This window comes from Euphorbia lathyris, chromosome 2, assembly GCF_963576675.1.
Source record: "Euphorbia lathyris chromosome 2, ddEupLath1.1, whole genome shotgun sequence".
In the NCBI taxonomy this organism is placed as follows: Eukaryota; Viridiplantae; Streptophyta; class Magnoliopsida; order Malpighiales; family Euphorbiaceae; genus Euphorbia; species Euphorbia lathyris.
Genome location: NC_088911.1, coordinates 105350930 through 105371025, shown reverse-complemented (window position 1 = coordinate 105371025; position 20096 = coordinate 105350930). Strand labels below are relative to the sequence as shown.

Below are 20096 nucleotides of genomic sequence, written 5' to 3'. Positions count from 1 at the left end.
ACAAGTTCAGATTGAGTTGATTCAAATTGTTGTGGAAAGTTAAAACACATGGTTTCAACTTCTCTTTTTGTAACAGTTGAAATTTGAACTCTAACAAGGTCGAAATTGAGTCAGAAGTCAATACGTCTCCTTAAATTGGAAAGTTAAGTGCAAAATTTCTATTTCAAGTTAGTTTTCACTTCCTAAATTGTCAAGATTTGAGTCACTAATTATCATGAGACACTTAGACTTAGTTTTCCTCCTTCAATTGTAAATAGGAGTCTCATAAACTCCTATAAATATGTCTTCGGTTTATGATTTCAGAATTAGTTTTCTTAGAAGTTATTTTATAGTAGTTAATAGTTTATTTATCTGTTTTAGATCATTAGAAGGGACGAATTTCCCTAGAATTTGGACCTTGTCAGGTTTGTTTTATGCTTTAAAGTCAGTTTTATTGTTCAATTCAGTCCATTTAATTCAAGTTCGAAGTTGCTCCACATTCATTCGTTTCTCCTCAAACTTTTGCTAACTTCTAATTGTTTATTTATTATTATTTTATCATGAATTCTTTATCTTTTATTATCATTATGTTCACACGTTTTAGTTTATCAATGAACTCACCCTTTATAATAAATTAGGATGTATGTAAGAATTTAGTTAATGAGTATGAATTTGTAGTCGAGTTCTAGCATCGTGTTTTACCGAAATTAGCAAAAGAATTAGATAATGTATGCTTAATTCTATATTCCTGAGACGGACTAAGTAATTGGATAATTGAGAGACGGAGCAAGTAATCGGTTAATGGAAATTACTTAACAAATCCTATGACGGGCCAAGAATAGTGCGACTTTGTGGTCTAGGTTACGACACCTGTAAGTAGAGGTAGTAAGTAGTGACCAGAATTACAACTTTATTTAGGAAAATTAGTGTCTTTTGCTAATCAAAAGTCAGCTAAGGAATTCGAAATTAAACAAAACTTGAGAATAAGTGATACCCTTGAGTGAGTGGAGTTCTGTGCAAATACATTACTATGAAACACAATCTGGAATTTGTATAAATAAGAATTCTCATATTAATATTATATATCACACATACAAGTTGGGATTTCACAAAATTATTACAACAGTGAATACAAAAGAAATTTACAATTTAATTTGCCCACATGATGATGCCAAAAAAAACCCAGAAATACAGAATAACTATCTACTCTGAAACAAACTAAAAGTAATGAACAAACAATGTCCAAAGAGAAAAGAGGAAAACATTCTCATTGAAACATATACCCTTTGCTTCACTTGGCTCAAACTTGTATACAACAACAACGCAAACAAGAGAAAATAAATGGAGGCTCAAGTCCATACTTCATTCTGCTAATCCGTTTTCTTCGATTCTTTCAAAACAGGTTCTTCCAGAACAAATTCGGCGTATAAATCCTTGAATCCAATCACAATTGTAGTTATCAATGGTCCCATTATTGCCCCCTGTCATATGTATTCACATAATTCAGCAAATGAAGCATAGATAAAAGTTCAATACAGGATCCAAGTTCATTTAAAATTACTGTAAGAGATTAATATCATCCAAGATTGCATTACGAAACGCAGAATGCTAACCCGTTTCAGTTCTCAAATTGGTAAATCAACAAGACATAAGTTTAACTTCTTAGGCATGCTATAATTTAGGATTCTATTGAAGTGCTCAAATATAAACAATTGCAACTTTAACAGAGGAGTTGATAATAAGAACATAGGCAGAAGAAGTTTACCTCCACTGCAGATGGGAACAAAGTCATTCCACCGATAATGCTGAGCCCGGTAAGATATTCACTGTACCCAGGAATATCCTCCTGGATTTCAGTTGTAGCGTAATCCATAAGCAGCATGTGAAGTATCGATAAGAAAACAGCCATCACGTATCGCCCTTCCACCACCAATTGCAGTGTCGCTGGAATCGTCGCAAACCAAGTTGGAAAGATTGGAAACAATGAGCTCATGAATGCAAGAACAGTTGACACATACAAGAAGTGTATCTTATACAGTCTAAATAAAAGCCAAGTAAGACTTCCTTGAAAGAATGCAATCTCGACTGTTGCCAAAAGAACACCCGAAATTGCATCATCGAGAACTTCAACACATCGATTCCTTGCTGATTTTGAAATAGGAACCATGCATATCACTTGTTCGGTCACCCCACCAGACTCGGATGTGATAAGATAATATAAAAGCCAGAAGAATACTATTGACTGAGACAAAAAATTAAAAACCTCTGCTGCTCCATAGATTATGGAATTTCCAACAGATAGCATGAGCTTAGCACCACCACCTAAAACAGATGCACTGCTAGCTAATACACGCTGAGACACGTCCAGCCCTTGCATAGCATACGATTTTGCCTTCTCAACAAGGTCCTCCCGGCTGATTATCAATTCCTTAAAAATTGCATCTACTTCTGTATACATCTCTCCCCACTCGCGGTTCTTAACTTTTGTTCTCAAACTTACAAGCTTCTCCGTGTAGGGAGATGGCTTCATCAAAGCAGATGACTGCGCAGAAGAATTAGCAGGAGAACTAATGGCAAAATGCTTGATCCCTGTCACAAGTTCAGTCATATTATACTGCACTGCCAAACTGTCGATTTGCGTAGATACTGTTTCGTAAAAAGTGGTAGTGTACTTATCTACCATTCCAGGAACATCATTCTCGTCCATCCATTTCTTAATGCCAAATTTCTCAGCATAATTACTCTGCTCCACATGTGATTTCAAAGATATGACTGCATCTTTACCTTCAACACCAATCTTATAAGAGCAGAAAACTATTCCAACTACAAAACTCAAAATCATAGCAACAATTAACCCAATTGCTATAAAGGTCTTCAATCTTTTCAAAATCCCTCTAGTCAAGAAAGCACTAACCGCACTATTCTTAAAGCTGTTACTTCTTAAAGATGAAACAGCAGAAAACGTATTATCTGCAGTTGTAGTACTACACATAAACCCCAAACCAAGAATCAACAATGACCCAACACCACCAATCATCTCATAAGCAATCACAAAAACCCCAAATGACACTAACCACCTAACCAATTTTGAAAACCCACTCCTCTTCTTTCTTCTAGGTTTAGGTTTCCTAAGAAAAACCCTAAAAAAATCTTCCTTTATATCAGAAAGAGTGCCTACAAAAGCCTTAAAGATAGCAACAGGAACAGCAAGAATAGTTTCAGCAAGGCCCAAAGTTAAAGGCCTCTTCCAGAAATCAACTAGGGTTTCTTGTATCCCTCTCAAAGGAATAGAACACAAAATTGCCCATTGAATTGGTCTCAAATATTCTTGCAAAAGCTTGCTGACGAAAAAGAGAATAAATATACCCAAAGCAAGGCCAGCGTGAGCCATGGCTATGTAAATAGCAAGTCGTACCTGAGGATCACCGGATAAACTACTTTTATGATCTGGATTATCGGAATTGGACCCATTGGGAGGGGGATTGGAAGAATTGGGGGGCGGTGGTGGTTTGGAGGGATTGGTTGTGGTAGGTTTGCGATATGAACCGGATCTAAACATGTCTTGCCAGGGAAGGGTTGAAGAATCGGAGTTGGAATTGGGGTCAGTGTATGGAACTAACTCCATTGGTGTGGAGGAGGGAAGAAATATTGGGATATTATTGAAGGCTGGACATGAGAATGCGAAAGAAAGGAAGAGAGAAAAAGGAGACGGAGAAAGAACCAATTGGAAAACGACAAATGGAAAGAGAAGTTGATGATGTAGTTAAAAGGGACAATGTCAGAAATTCAGTTGCAGATTAAAATTTGGTGGTGTCAGTAACTATTTTGACCATTTTTGGGATTCAAATTATAATGATGACGATTGAAAGAGGGAGACTTTTATTTTGTTTTTTTTTTATTAGATGAAAATAAAGTAGAAATACAACAAACAATAAGGAATAAAATCTTACACGGATAAATACAATATCCAAAACTACAAAGAACAAAAAAATCCATAAAAGGCATAAAAAAAACATAAAATAATAATATATTTCTCGTAAATCCAAATCTCTAGAAAGATATCAGCAATCCAAACTTCATTTTTTAGACCATTCCGAACATTCGGATCTGAATCTTTTTTTTTTTTTTGCAACCACGTAGATTTATTGATCTACAGACAAGATAAACCATTTCCGCTCTTGCTAAATCCGAAAAAAGCATAAATGACAGAATAATAGAGAGCATATACAATCAGACGGATAAAGAGTTTCGATGAAATATATGCACACACAGACTAAAAAAGCAATAAAAAATATAGAAATCTAACCCGGTGTGAAGAGAAAGAAGGAAGATCATTCGTCCTCCTCAGAGTAGATCAACAAAATAAAAAAATTGACAAAGAAAAATAGAAAAGAAAGGAAGAAGAAAATGGTTTGCAGTTTTCCTTTTGTTGTTCTTTTTAATGGTGCTGCCTCTTATTGCATTTCTAAAGAGTAAATTAAGTCTGTAGTCCCTAAAATTTACTTATTTCTATTGTATGGTCATTAAAGTTAAGTATAATGTGCAAAAATACTTCTAATATTGACAGTCAAGAGTAATTTTACTCTTAATATATAAAATTGTATAATTTTACCCCTAACATTGGTAGTCAAGAGCAATTTTACCCCTAACATTGGCAGTCAAAAGCAATTTTACCTCTAACATTAACAAATTGGATCAATTTCATACATTATTATAAAACACAAATATTTTATTTCATATTCTGTACTAGTTACCTATCAGTTGGCTGTAAAAAAAAATTCACAATTTTTGTGATTTAGTAATAGAATGAGAGATTAACATTTTTAAATTCGATGAAATATTTGAATTTTTTTATCCAACTCGTACAAAATACAATATAGTTTTTTTTAAACAAACATAAAATTACATATAAGAAGCAGAAATATCCTCAAGAATTACAGGTTCTGTCACGTCCGTGTCTAAATTTCTAGAATTTATACATTGATAGTAATATATATTATAATTATTAGGTGGGTGATTTTTATTTGGTGCTATATGAAAAGTTTGGAGTTAATTTGATGTTTTTATGTGTAAATTAAAAATTAGGATAATTTTTAAAAGATTATAGAAAGATGGAGGATCAAACATGATGTTTGCCAAATTTGAGACATATCTTAAATCTCAGGCGCTGTATACGATTATCATTTCTTTTCTTTTCTTTTTCTTTTATATTTTTCATCAGTTTTCTCTGAACCGTTTCTCCACCGTTACTTTGATTTATGGAGATTCGACTGTCCGAATCACTCGAAATTGGAACCATAACATCATTATGCATAGATCTAAGTCCTAACTGAAGAGTTTTTGAGTTTCGGCAGTGTTTGGAGGGGAAACGTCTTAGACAGAATTTAAAGGCGAATTAAACGGGTGTGTTTTCTTCAATTAATAGCCAATGTAAGTAACTATCAACTATATTTTGAGGTTTATGTATATAAATATATATATTCAAAGAAGTTTCAGAAATTGATATTTTAAGGTTATGCAGGAATTTAATAAAATTGAGATTTTTCACGATTTTGCTTTTTATTGTGAAATTATGGTTCAAATGAAGCTATTTACTATGCTTCTATGTGAATTTCAGATTTTACTTGATTATGTTGATTTAAGGCTTAATTTGGTTGATTTACATATATACATATATGTTTTTGGTTTCAATGTATATATATATTGAATAAAATGAATTTGATGATTTCTTACGAATTGTTTTTGGATTGAGAAATCTGTTGCGGTTATTGTTATTATTATTTTGAATTGAAGTCCAAATATGATTTTTATGAGTTGTGATATTTTGACAGATAAAATGGTTTTGTCCATCTAGGATTGTCCGAGGTAGGAGTTGTATTTGTAAGACCATACCTAATGGCGGTATGGCCAGAGTGCACGGCTGGTAGTCATAACTGTTAGGCAATGAACGATATATAAATGAGATACCTCGATATTGTTATGATTGATGTTATGATCTACACGGGTGGAATTCGAGGATGGATACACATACACAAATTTTATTTTGTGAACTTACGTTTTGAGTATATTGCATAAAGTTTTGATTAAATCCCTTTACAAATGTATATATGTAGCTATGTTAAGTAAAGTTGGGTTTTTATAGCTGATAGTTTCTTACTGAGATTTCTGTCTCACATTTTTTTAAATGTTTTAATGTTTTTAGGTGAGAAAGTACAAGTATAGAGAAGATTACCGACCGATTAGGCGAGGATTGGAAGTTGTTACTTATTGTTAGAATTATTATTAGAACCATAGTATTTCAATTGTAATGTAGTAAGGATATTGATTTATTTAGAATATATATCTAAGAGGAATACTTGAAAAGTTTGAAATTTATGATATTTGGATAATTTGGAGACTCCTAAGTATTGATTGTGATCTTTCTATTTCACGCCCGATGCCGATTGAGGTCGTCTAGGGTCGGGTGTGACAGTTTGGAATCAGAGCTCTAGGTTAAATTCGTCGGACCTAAGGTTGATTGTAATTGAGGAATATGAATATTTGGTAATACCTAAGAAATAATCGATAGTAATTGAGGAATATGAATAGTTGGTGATAGCTAAGAAATGATTTGGAATTTTTCGAGGATTGAGTAACTAGCTAATAAGGTGTAAAAATGAGATTTGATGGTTAGCAATATCTAGGTGTATGAAAAATAGTAAATTATTTGATATTTGGTGATATGAGTTATGAGTAAGTCATAACTTTGAGCAAGAGATATAGAGAATTTGTCTATATAGGTGCTGATGAAAAATCAGATTCGTACCTGAATTTTGTGATGCATTTTTCGACCAGGTATAGGCCGAATCTGTCATAGAGTCCTAAATGAAAGTTCTTTATTTTTATCTTACGTTTCCAGGGGTTTCTGAATCGTCTTATTTGGACTCTGCATAAAGAAGTTAGGCTATAAACGGAATATGTAGGTCATTTTGGCTTTAAACCAGAATTTGGTTTTTGTTTTGATTTTTCTCCTTAGTATGACTTGGAATTGATATTTGAGAGTTTAATAGTTAGCTTAAAAATATACGTATCTCAGATGTAAAGTAAGGTTAGGAGACTTTGAAATGATATGATGAGTTTTGAAGTTAATATATATGTGATTAAGAAACCGAAAATGTGGAGATTTCAATTAATTGTTTTGGAGGTTGATTATAAATTGGAGATTATGAGTTTAACAAGTTATGGAATATTAATTTGAATAAATGATATCCGAATTCAAAGTGCAGATCTGTTGTTGAACTTTATCGGATTGAGGTTTAGAATTATTGAGAGTTATATAAATGATGTGTAGAAAGATACCGATGTCAGTAATCAATGAGAAGTAAAGTGGGAGAATATATTAGAGTTCATGATTTGATGATTAAATATGAAAATTTGGTAAGCTTAAATAGTGTTTGAGGAAATAATTAAGATATGAATTTTGAGGATAAATTTTGTTGATCTTAAGCACAGTTTGAGGTAGGAAATTAAAAGATAAATATGATATAAGAGGATATATATGTTGATAATTGAAATTTTGTAGTACATATATTGTTAATATAAGTTATTTTTATTTGAAGTTTGTGTGATTATGGTTTAAGTTTTATATAAGGATCAAATTGAGTGTTTATAGGTCAAATAAGAAAATCGAATGATATTATAGATTTATTGTCTTTTATGGGTATAAAGATATTATTTGGAGTTTGGAGAAGACAAAAAAACATTGATTATCATAATTTAGGTACTCTATCTTCCTTGGTTATACGGTTTGGAGGAAAGATTGAAGTTTCTTTAGATTGATAAATGATATATATAGTGGTGATTAAAAAAAAATAGTATGTTAGCTTAATTGATTTTGAGGAGTTAAAAGGAGAATTATAAGAGTGACGTTGATATTAAGATTTTATGGACATGACTCTTATTGATAGGAACTTGTATCATAATAATGAGGTTTATATTTGATTGATGATGATGATTGAAGTTAATGATACAAATCATAATTGGAGTGAAAAATTATAGATACAAGTATTGTTATTATGATGAAATAAGATTATATATTGATGCAAATCATTGATTCAAATATAATGTGAAGTTTAAGAAAAATATGATATCGTATATATTAATGGTTCAAACATGATTTTTTTGAAGTCTGTAGAACTTGGAGATAGGTGAAATATATTTGATATATATGCAATTGATGGAATCAATTGTGATTTAAATTTATTAAAGTGAGATTTGGTGTATGTTAGGAAAATACGAATATAAAGTGTATCATATCACATAAAATTGAATATATGATATTTGAAGTTTTACTTTGGATTTATTGGTGATGGAATTGACTAGGTTGAAGTTTAGAGTTACTAAGAGTTATATTTAAATGGTTGTTACAAAGATGTCGATATTGATAAATGATGAAGTTAATGGAAGGAAACATTAGCATTTGTGGTCTTATGATGATTATGAGGAATCTTGATAATTAGAAATAACTTCGTGATCTTAGAGATTATTTGAGAAAGAAAATTAAGATAGATTGGAGAATATGAATTTCGAGGACGAATTTTTTTAAGGTGAGGAGAATTGTCACGTCCGTGTCTAAATTTCTAGAATTTATACATTGATAGTAATATATATTATAATTATTAGGTGGGTGATTTTCATTTGGTGCTATAGGAAAAGTTTGGAGTTAATTTGATGTTTTTATATGTAAATTAAAAATTAGGATAATTTTTAAAAGATTATAAAAAGATGGAGGATCAAACGTGATGTTTTCTAAATTTGAGATATATATCTCAAATCTCAGGCGGTGTATACGATTATCATTTCTTTTTTTTTTCTTTTATATTTTTTATCAGTTTTCTCTGAACTGTTTCTGCACTGTTTCTTTGATTTACGGAGATTCGACTGTCCGAATCACTCGAAATTGGAACCATAGCATCCTTATGCATAGATCTAAGTCCTAATCGAAGAGTTTTTGAGTTTCGGTGTTTGGAGGGGAAAACTCTTAGACAGAACTTAGAGGCGAATTGAACGGGTGTGTTTTCTTCAATTAATAGCCAAAGTAAGTAACTATCAACTATATTTTGAGGTTTATGTATATAAATATATATATTCAAAGAAGTTTCAGAAATTGATATTTTAAGGTTATGCAGGAATTTAATAAAATTGAGATTTTTCACGATTTTGCTTTTTATTGTGAAATTATGGTTCAAATGAAGCTATTTACTATGCTTCTATGTGAATTTCAGATTTTACTTGATTATGTTGATTTAAGGCTTAATTTGGTTGATTTACATATATACATATATGTTTTTGGTTTCAATGTATATATATATTGAATAAAATGAATTTGATGATTTCTTACGAATTGTTTTTGGATTGAGAAATCTGTTGCGATTATTGTTATTATTATTTTGAATTGAAGTCCAAATATGATTTTTATGAGTTGTGATATTTTGACAGATAAAATGGTTTTGTCCATCTAGGATTGTCCGAGGTAGGAGTTGTATTCGTAAGACCATACCTAATGGCGGTATGGCCATAGTGCACGGCTGGTAGTCATAACTGTTAGGCAAGGAACTAGATATAAATGAGATATCTCGATATTGTTATGATTGATGTTATGATCTACACGGGTGGAATTCGAGGATGGATACACATACACAAATTTTATTTTGTGAACTTACGTTTTGAGTATATTGCATAAAGTTTTGATTAAATCCCTTTACAAATGTATATATGTAGCTATGTTAAGTAAAGTTGGGTTTTTATAGCTGATAGTTTCTTACTGAGATTTCTGTCTCACGTTTTTTTAAATGTTTTAATGTTTTTAGGTGAGAAAGTACAAGTATAGAGAAGATTACCGACCGATTAGGCGAGGATTGGAAGTTGTTACTTATTGTTAGAATTATTATTAGAACCTTAGTATTTCAATTGTAATGTAGTAAGGATATTGATTTATTTAGAATATATATCTAAGAGGAATACTTGAAAAGTTTGAAATTTATGATATTTGGATAATTTGGAGACTCCTAAGTATTGATTGTGATCTTTCTATTTCACGCCCGATGCCGATTGAGGTCGTCTAGGGTCGGGTGTGACAGGTTCAAGCCAATCAGTTAAATCATAAAAACAGAAAGGACTAGCATAGGAAAGAGCGCTTCTAACAACTAGATGAGCCGCTCTATTCGCTAGATGATGGGCAAAACCCACTTTAAATGCTCTATTAAGCATAAGTTGTTTACAATTTTCAATTAAGTATCCAAACACTGAGATGTCCAACATATTAGAATTAATACCACCAGCTATTAATTTAGCATCAGTATCAAATACGACTCTCTCTATGTCATTGTCAATAGCCCACATAATGATATCCTTTAGCGCATAAGCTTCAATTATTCTCGACTCGTGGACCCCCTCAATGTACCCCATGGCGCCCGCCATAAATAGTCCTTCCTCATCTCGAAATACAACTCCACTCGCTTCTGTCTTCTGCTTGGAACGTGGCTCCATCGATATTGCATTTTAACCAATCCACCTCCGGTCGACTCTAGATATATCGGGGCTGCTACTGTTGTATTTCTGGTTTTCTGAACTATGGGCTCGTGAGCTACTGCTGCAGCGTTTGCTGCTGAAGGTCGACGGGTCCCTGCTGGGTCCGAATAGCTAGCTGTTGCACCACCCGAGTCTGCTCGCTGTTGCCGTAATCTGCCCATTGTTGTGCTGCTGCAACCCCCCTTCCACCTTGTCCGATCTGCTATACTGCAGCTCTCCCCCATACAGGCCGCTCCGTGTCCCTCCCTGCATGACTGCAACTACTTCTCAGTGCTACTTCTATCGCTGGTCCATCAGTGCTTCTCGGATCTATCCGCCTCTCCTTGTTCAGCAACTGTGTGTTCCGTTGGTGCGTGAGAACCAATGCTTTCGCTCTTTGCCAGTCTGCAATAAAATCAGACACGAACTTGTACGCATCTGTTGCCAATCTTGGTTTATTCTGCCATAGTACATCATTACGATGTTGCCATATTGTGTATTAGACACACACAGAACGAACCAACCACTCATCTTCCTTAATGACACACATAGCTAAGAACCAAGCCTAAACATCATCAAAGTCCTCCTCCGGTACTTGTAGCCCTGCCTCATGCCAACAACTAACAACATATGGACATACACAGAAAAAATGCCAGCTATACTCCACATTTGTTTTACAAATGATGCAGTTATTAGGAATTATTAGGTGCCTGGATCGTAGCAGTGGTCTAAGTGGCAGACATTTAGAGCATAGCTTCCACGTAAATAATTGAAGATGAGGTGGAATCTTAAGTCTTCATATTCTAACGCACTCAACTCCCACCAACTGACTCCATTGTTACTCCTCTAGTGCCTTATATCTAGACTTGGCAGAATACATCCCATTCTTAGTGTACTGCCAATCATTCTTAGTGTACTACCAAAATACTATTTTTCTATTAAGGATAAAATGGAACCATCGTTGGTAATTTTGTCATACCCTTGAATTTGCCTCAAACTCTGTAATAACAAAATTATAGGCGATTTTTTTTTATTTATCAACAAAATAATTTGTCGGGAAATTTAATTTTTCGGTTTTTCTCCCAAAATCGGGGTCGAAGAACCTTCTGTGATCCCTTGTAGTTTCGCCAATAAATTTAGATAAAAGGTATAGATCATTTCTAAGATTAGGACAAAACCACATACTTTGACGATAATTTGCAGTGAAATTTACAAATATTTATCAAAAAGCGCTAAACTATTAAAATGTGTTGAAATTTACGGAGAGAATTTACTACATATATGATATATTATGTCATCTGTATTTGAGATCAATAATTTAATCACATTATAATGAATAAAAAATCAACCCTATGTAATTAATTAATTAATAATATACACTTTTTAATTGATTATTTATACAAGATGCTTGATTGTAAAATAAAAGGGTTAAATGTATAATTGGTAACTGAATTTTTATGATTATTTTAAAATGACCATTCAACTTCAAATTATCTTAATAAAGTCATTCAACTTTTAATTTTATTTCAATTAAGTCATTTCGGTGATTTCAAGAGCAAAAAATCACCAGAAAAGTGATTTGATTGTCACATCACCAATAGTGAACTTTCACCACTAATTGAAAGGACATCGACTTCCATCTAGCTGATTGAAACGATACGTGACTGTCATCTAGATAACTAAAATGGTTGCCACATTGCTGATACATGTCATTTTAGTAAGCTAGTTGACGACCACGTGTAATCTAGATGATAACCATGTGTTGCTTCGATCATCAGTGAAAATTGACTACTGCTTAAATGGCAGTCATGTTACCTTTTCGGTGTCTTTTTTATCTTGAAGTCGCCCGAATGATTTAATTGAGAAAAAAATTCAAAGTTGAATGATTTTATTAAGATAAATTGAAGTTGACTGACAATTTTGAAACAACCATAAAAAATTCAGTGATCAATGGTACATTTAACCCTAAAATATAAATGAATAACGAGTTAAATTGACCCTTAAAGTTGGCAAGAAGGGTCAATTTAACCCAAATCAATCTTTGGGTATCAATCCAGTCTTTGAAATTGACGCAAAATGTCAAATTAACTCATGACTAAATCAGCTCTCAAAGAATAATATATTTTAGATACTCAGACTTTATTATATTTATATTTTAATACTTGAAATCTATATTTATACTTAAAAACTATTATATTCCGTATAACTGTAAAATGTTTTGACGTTGACACATTACTTTTTGCGGTAGTGTATCGATATTATACACTAGCGTATAACTTTTTTGAAATCATAAATGTAATACTAAATATAAAAATGATAAAGTTTAGTATAAAAAATATATTTTATTTTCAAAACTGATTTGATCATGGATTAATTTAAATATTCACGACAACTTTAAAGATTTAAGGGAAAATTACAAAACTAGGTCAAATGGGAGATCCATTTACTCAACCTACTACATATCTAGACTGTTTTATGTGACTTTCCCATAATACCCCAATCTTTCATCTTCTCTTTCCCTTTCTCTTCCAAATGCACGATTTTTGTGGCTTCATCCAAAATGGCTCCTCCTCCTCCTCCTTCCACAAGGATCTAACCTGCAAGATCTTCAACACTTTTTCCTCACATCTCTCTCCATTCTCGACTAAGACAGCGATCGTTTCTTTTATATCACCGCCATATATTCTTCACCTGCTTCAGTGGTTCCTGGTTCGACTGTTCTTGAATTTTTTTCTGGTATTACGGCTCTCTTTCTACTATTGTGATTTACTGCTGGTTTTCTGGTCTTCCTCTTCAAGTTGTGGTTGTTCTCTCAATTTTCTGGTTCTGTTGGTTCTCTGTTTTTCATCTCCCATCGGTTTTCTCAGTTTCTCCGTTCGGCGATCAATATTCTTCATTTTCTTTGGCTTTCATCTCCGATATTCTCTACAATCTTGTTGTAAATTTTGATAATGTTATGATTTTAATGTTAGAATCCGTTATTGTTTGCCATTTTTTGTTCAACTAAACCAAACATTCGCTTCGCAGGCTTCGCATATGCTAACTAAAATCATCAACTAAACCAAACATTCGCTTCGCAGGCTTCGCATATTAGCTTCGCAGGCTTCGCAAACTTCGCATATAATGTAACCTCTGCGAAGTCAGACGGGAGGAAGACAACCGCGCGTAAATATTGAGGGTATTATGAGAAAGTCACATAAAACAGTCTAGATATGTAGTAGGTTGAGTAAATGAGTTAAATATGTAAATGGGCCTCCCATTTAACCTAATTTTGTAATTTACCTAAGATTTAATTGAGATTTAATTGATGTCATTTGGGTTAAATTAACATTTCTTACCAACTTTGAAGGTTAATTTGACTTTTTGTTCAAATATAAATATTAAAAAATAAAATTATAAATTATAAACCACATATTCTATATGACGTGACATTAAAATGTATATACGTGAATATACAAATGACACAATATGGAGCGTATATAATTTCTCGGAACTAAACCCTAATCTGACAAGAACAGGGATATCAAGTTTTTCACATTCGGACCAGAATTATTGTAAAATTAGAGGGCAGAGAAGACTTTTCCGCCAACTTTGCTAGAAAAGATCTTCTAACTTTTATTTTAAATCACTCAAATTAAATTATGATATTAATACCAATATTTCTAAGGTAATATTGTCGTATCTAAAAATGTTAAATATCGCTTCAAATAAAAGTTTCAAAACTTTAATGAAATAAATTACAGTACTACTTGTTTAAATATTAAACAAAATTATTTGAGGGACTTTATTATTACTTTTTCATAATCAAAGACACAATTTGTTCTGAGGGCACGTTATTAGATCGATGTGCTGATGGCATGCTAGTTGTCATTATATATTATAAAATAATTTGATAATAATTGAGTAGAAAGCTAATAATTCTATATAGCTTCTAGATATAACTAATGGGTTGACATAATGTTCACGGATGGGTCAATTTCTTAATTAAATTCTAAATTGGTATCACAATCACAAAAACACATGAATATATTACCATATTAAATGTTTATATACAGTCCTAAAGCCCGTATATATGATAATCCTAAATAAATTTAGACAAAAAAATAATAATATAAGTGAGTCGATGCGAGTTTGGGCTTTTGAAAAAATTTCTATACCCGATTCATTTAATGTGTAGATTTACACAAACATGGCTTAGCAGATCAAATATTAAATAATAAAGGGAAAATTATACAATAGTCAAGATTAACTCATTATTTACAAGTGGCTCAAACTATTAAACAAATTTATTTAAATGTCAAATTTAATGGTTATTTTTAAATCTGTTTTTTTTTTTGTCTATAACTGATTAACTGGAAATTTGATAAAAACAAAAATAAAATTATGATAATCTTATATTTTAAGATTTCAAATCATATAATGATAAAATACATAAAAATGATTTTCATAATTGTAAATAAAAATTAAAATCTGATTTTGTATGTAATTTTCTTAATAATAAGCATGTCCGAATTCAATAAAAAAAAACAACGAGTTAAACAGAGTCAATAAACTCTTTACTCATAGTAGATGAAATGTTTCCTGGAAATAAACTAGCTACAAAAATATATAAGAAATTGATCTTATTAATTTAATTTAATTATATGCATATCATTTCAGTGAATTATTTTTCAAAAAATTTCTCAATTAATTTTAAGGAGATGTTTATAATATATTTTTTAAAGTATGACAACCAGCGAAGGAACAAAAAAAGTTAAATAATTTGTTGAATATTTTAATTTTTTTTTGAAAAGAATTGAATATTTTAATTAAGCAATATGTTTCATGCATGTTTTTATTTATCCACCAAATCATCAATTTTTTATAAAAAAAATAAAATAAAAAAAACCCATCACTTTAAATTTATTTCAGTACTCATCCGAAACACAACTCTTAGCTCATAATTGGGACAGAAAAGAAGAAGAAGAAGAAAAAGCTTGATTGAAAGTATATAATTTTAACTTTTGCTTTTATGGAAAAGTTAAGGGCAATGTATGGATCTATTTTTGAAAATATTTTTGCTTTCATATTTTTGTTTTATGAAAGATTTCATTTATCATAAAATTTGTGAATATTTGATAATTAGGAATTTGGAATTGATATGATAAGAGAGTTTTATATTAATTTTTTTAACAGTAATATAGATATATAGATATACAAAGAATTAAAAAGATATATAATAATATAATTAAAATTAATTTTTTATATATTAAATTATATTTTTTATCAATAAAAAAAGAAAGTGACATTTATTATTATTATTTTATATTATATATAGATTATGGTTTTTTTTTGTTTTTTTTGTAATGTTAGATAGATTTAAAGATTGAATTTTACATTTTTTTTTTTTTTGGTAAAAAGCATCTTGAGATTCTTAATTTTTGGTATTAATTTTTAAGTTGTGCCCGATGCACTTATATTAAACAAAGAAATATTACATTAAAGAGAAAGAAAAATCCTCAATCCACCCTGCCCATGTGATTCGAACCCATGACCTTTACAGTCATAGATAAGCTCTCAACCAACAGGCTAAGAGCTTCACCACTTGGTATTTCTTGATCTTTTTTTTTGTTTAAACACAAATATATGATAATTTATTTTTGATAACATTAAGTCCTTACTTATCTGGTTCAAAAAAACGTCATTACTTATCAAATTAATTAGTCGTGAATATTTAATTCATTTAAAAATGTTATTAATTTAATCCGTGTTTGAAATTAAATAATTTACACCTCGAAATAAATTTTTTACAATTGTTCTATAACCATATCACACATATTAAAAATTGGTTCAACCTGTTAAAAATAAAAATTTCAAACGCATGTGAAATTAATAACATTATATTAATCAAATTTTATGCTCAAATGTGACTTTTATAGTCATAAGACTCAGACCATGTTCTTTGTCACATAATTTCAGTATCAGTAATTTTAATTCAGTAGTATTCAGTTCAGTTCAGTAATTTATCATTATTTATTATAATTATATTTATTATTATTATTAGAACCATTATTATTATTATTATAAATTTGTTTATTTTAATTATTGTTATTTTTAAAATCCAATATTATTAGTTCAATTTAATAACATTCGGTTCAATTCTTGTTCACTTAAAGAACATTAAGTGGAAAATAAAAAATTGAATGTACACAAAAAAAGTGTAATGAAAAAAAAAAAAGTTTAGGGTTCAAGATGTTTTTTGCCCCTTGCCTTTATTCACCTCATTCACCTCACCATACAAGGGGTGTGCATCAGTGTGGTTTAAACTGCATACCGAACCGAACCGATTGAATTCAGTTATTTGATTCGGTTTTTTAACATTTCGATTCGGCATCGGTTTTATTTTTTGGTCTATTTCGGTATTCGGTTCGGTTTAAAAATGTAAAAAAATCGAACCGCACTAAATTACACATATTTTATATATACATATACACATATATTTGAATTTATAAATTTCTTTTTGTTAAAATAATAAGCTAATATGAATATATTTTGAAAGTATTTCAATTTTTTTTTATTATTGAGATAAATTTAATGATGAAAATTTTCGATTTTTAAAACCAAACTACACCAAATATTTCGGTTTGGTTATATTTCAGTTTTGTATGTTATTCTTTGTATGTTATTCGGTTCGGTGTTGGTATGAATTATTTTGGTAATTTCAGTATTCGGTTTCGGTAATTTCGCGAGGGAGAGGCTTAGGCACTTGTTCAAGCAATGCATTGGATTATTAATAGGGGAGAAACAAATGTCGTCTTCGAAACAGATTCACAATTGACAGTGCTGGCTCTCCAGCCTACAAATCCCGATGTCTCGAAGTTTGGGGACATCATTGGAGAGATACGATCTTTATTGTCAGTAAACAACGACTTCTCAATCCGTTTTATTTGAAGGCTAGCAAACGGCTTAACTCATGTGTTTGCAAGAGCGGCCTCCCAACATGCTAGCCCGTCTATTTTTTATGCTATTCCGAATTTTGTTACGCGTTCTATACTAAACTTTTATAGTGCTACGGTTCATTAATGAAGTTAGCTTTCAAAAAAAAAAAGTTTATGTTCAAAGGTGACTTTTATAGTCACCAGGTGTAGTGTGATAGAAAATAAAAAATTTAAGGGCTAATTACAAATCTAGCCCAATTAAGAGGGGCCTTTTACATATCTAACCCACTTTGCTTCCATCTTACCAAATTAGACACTTTCAACCATTTTGGACAAAATTACCCTTAGTTCTATTCAATCATCGATCTACTTCTTCCGCTTCTTCTTTTTCTTCTTCTTCTTCTTTTGCTTCTTCTTCCGCTTCTTCTTCTTCTTCTTCTTCTTCTTCTTCTTCTTCGTTTCAACTTCTTCTTCGGTTCATCTTCTTCAATTTCTGATACCAATCATTAGCGATTTTTGAGATTATTGACGTATTATGTTCAATTTCCCGTAAAAATGGTATGTTTTTAGCTTATACGCTTGCTTTTCTCGTTGGTCTTGCCTCTTTCTTCATCTGTAATGGTATCGTTTCAATTGCCTCTATTTTCTACAATTTTTCTCAATTTTCCTCCATTGCTGTCGCATTTGTGACGAACTTTGTCGCATTTCGTCACAAATGCGACAACTCTTATTGCATTTGTGACGAAATGTGACAAATGCGACAACAGTTGTCGCATTTCGTCGCAAATGCGACAAGAGTTGTTGCATTTGCGATGAAATGCGACATCTCTTGTCGCATTTGTGACGAAATGCGACAACTCTTATCGCATTTGTGACGAAATGCGACAAATTTCGTCACAAATGCGACAGCAATGGAGGAAAATTGAAAAAAATTGTGGAAAATAGAGGAAATTGAAACGATACCATTACAGATGAAGAAAGAGGCAAGACCAACGAGAAAAGCAAGCGTATAAGCTAAAAACATACCATTTTTTACGGAAAATTGAACATAATACGTTAATAATCTCAAAAATCGCTAATGATTGGTATTAGAAATTGAAGAAGATGAACCGAAGAAGAAGTTGAAACGAAGAAGAAGAAGAAGAAGAAGAAGAAGAACCAGAAGAATAAGAAGAAGATCGATGATTGAATAGAACTAAGGGTAATTTTGTCCAAAATGGTTGAAAGTGTCTAATTTGGTAAGATGGAAGCAAAGTGGGTTAGATATGTAAAAGATCCCTCTTAATTGGGCTAGATTTGTAATTAGCCCAAAATTTAATGTGTTCAAAATACACATGATTCGATAACACGACACGAAATCGACACATAATTTTAGTGGTTGAGTTTAGCTTAATAGTTAATGTGTCATTTTTGGGTTGTCACGAAACTGACATACAAATTTTTAGATTGGGTTAGGGTTGAGTACTAACCTAACAACATACGGAATAACACAAATATTTAAATTTATTGTTATATGCTCTTGTATTTTTATATATCACTTTATTAATAAAATAATAAAATTATAATTATTACTTGCAAATATGATACGAAACTCCTAAATTATTATAAATACATTATAGGGCTAATTACAAATCTAGCCCAACTAAAAGGGTCCATTTACATATCTAACCCACTTTGCTTCAATATCATCAAATTAGACACTTTCATCCACTTTGGACAAGAATACCCTTATTTCAATTCATCTTCTTTCTCAGATTCTGAACGTCTTTCTCGTCATCCCAAACGGGCGAAAAGACGGTGGTTTATAGAGAGAAGAGATTTTGTTTCGTTCAACCTTTGAAGAACTAGTGTCTACGGAAGAGGATCAGGAAGGAAATCTTAAAAAATAAGAAAGAAAAAAAATCTAACAATTGAACTGCTGTGATGTCGCATTTGTGACGAATTCGTCGCAAATGCGACAAGATTTGTCGCATCTGCAACAACGGTTGTCGCATTTGCGACGAAATGCGATAGTAAGTTGTCGCATTTGCGACGAAATGCGACAGCAAGTTGTCGCATTTGCGACAAAATGCGACAACGATTGTTGCATTTGTGAAGTGGTGTCACATTTGTGACGAAATGCGACAAATTCGTCATAAATGCGACAACAATGGAGGAAATTGACGGAAAATGGTGGAAAATAGAGGAAATTGAAACAATACCATTACAGATGAAGAAAGAGGCAAGACTAGCAAGAAAAACATGTATATAAGCTAAAAACATACCATTTCTACGGGAAATTGAACATAATACTTCAATAATCACTAATGATTGGAATCAGAAATTGAAGAAGAAGAAGAAGAACCAATCGAAGAAGAAAGAAGAAGAAGAAGAATCGAACGAAGAAGAAGATTCGATCGAAGAAGAAAGAAGAAGAAGAATGGATCGAAGAAGAAGAATGGATCGAATAGAAATATGGGTATTCTTGTCCAAAGTGGATGAAATGTCTAATTTGTTGATATTGAAGCAAGGTGGGTTAGATATGTAAATGGACCCTTTTAATTACATTCATATCGTCGATCTAATTGCCGATAGAACATTCATATCGTCGATCTAATTGCCGATAGAACATTCATATCGACGTTATATTGCCGATAGAACATTCATATCGAC

General features: G+C 31.5%; 1 protein-coding gene across 1 annotated transcript; it reads right to left on the bottom strand.

Annotated features, from left to right (window-relative positions):
* Nucleotides 1-1027: 1027 nt before the first annotated feature.
* On the bottom strand, nucleotides 1028-3710 carry LOC136219298 (uncharacterized). The gene is made up of 2 exons (XM_066006658.1): nucleotides 1745-3710; nucleotides 1028-1460 (listed from the first exon to the last, which is right to left on the bottom strand). Exons 1-2 carry the CDS (start codon nucleotides 3602-3604, stop codon nucleotides 1350-1352), a joined length of 1971 nt encoding a protein of 656 aa, XP_065862730.1. The 5' UTR covers nucleotides 3605-3710; the 3' UTR covers nucleotides 1028-1349.
* Nucleotides 3711-20096: the final 16386 nt, after the last annotated feature.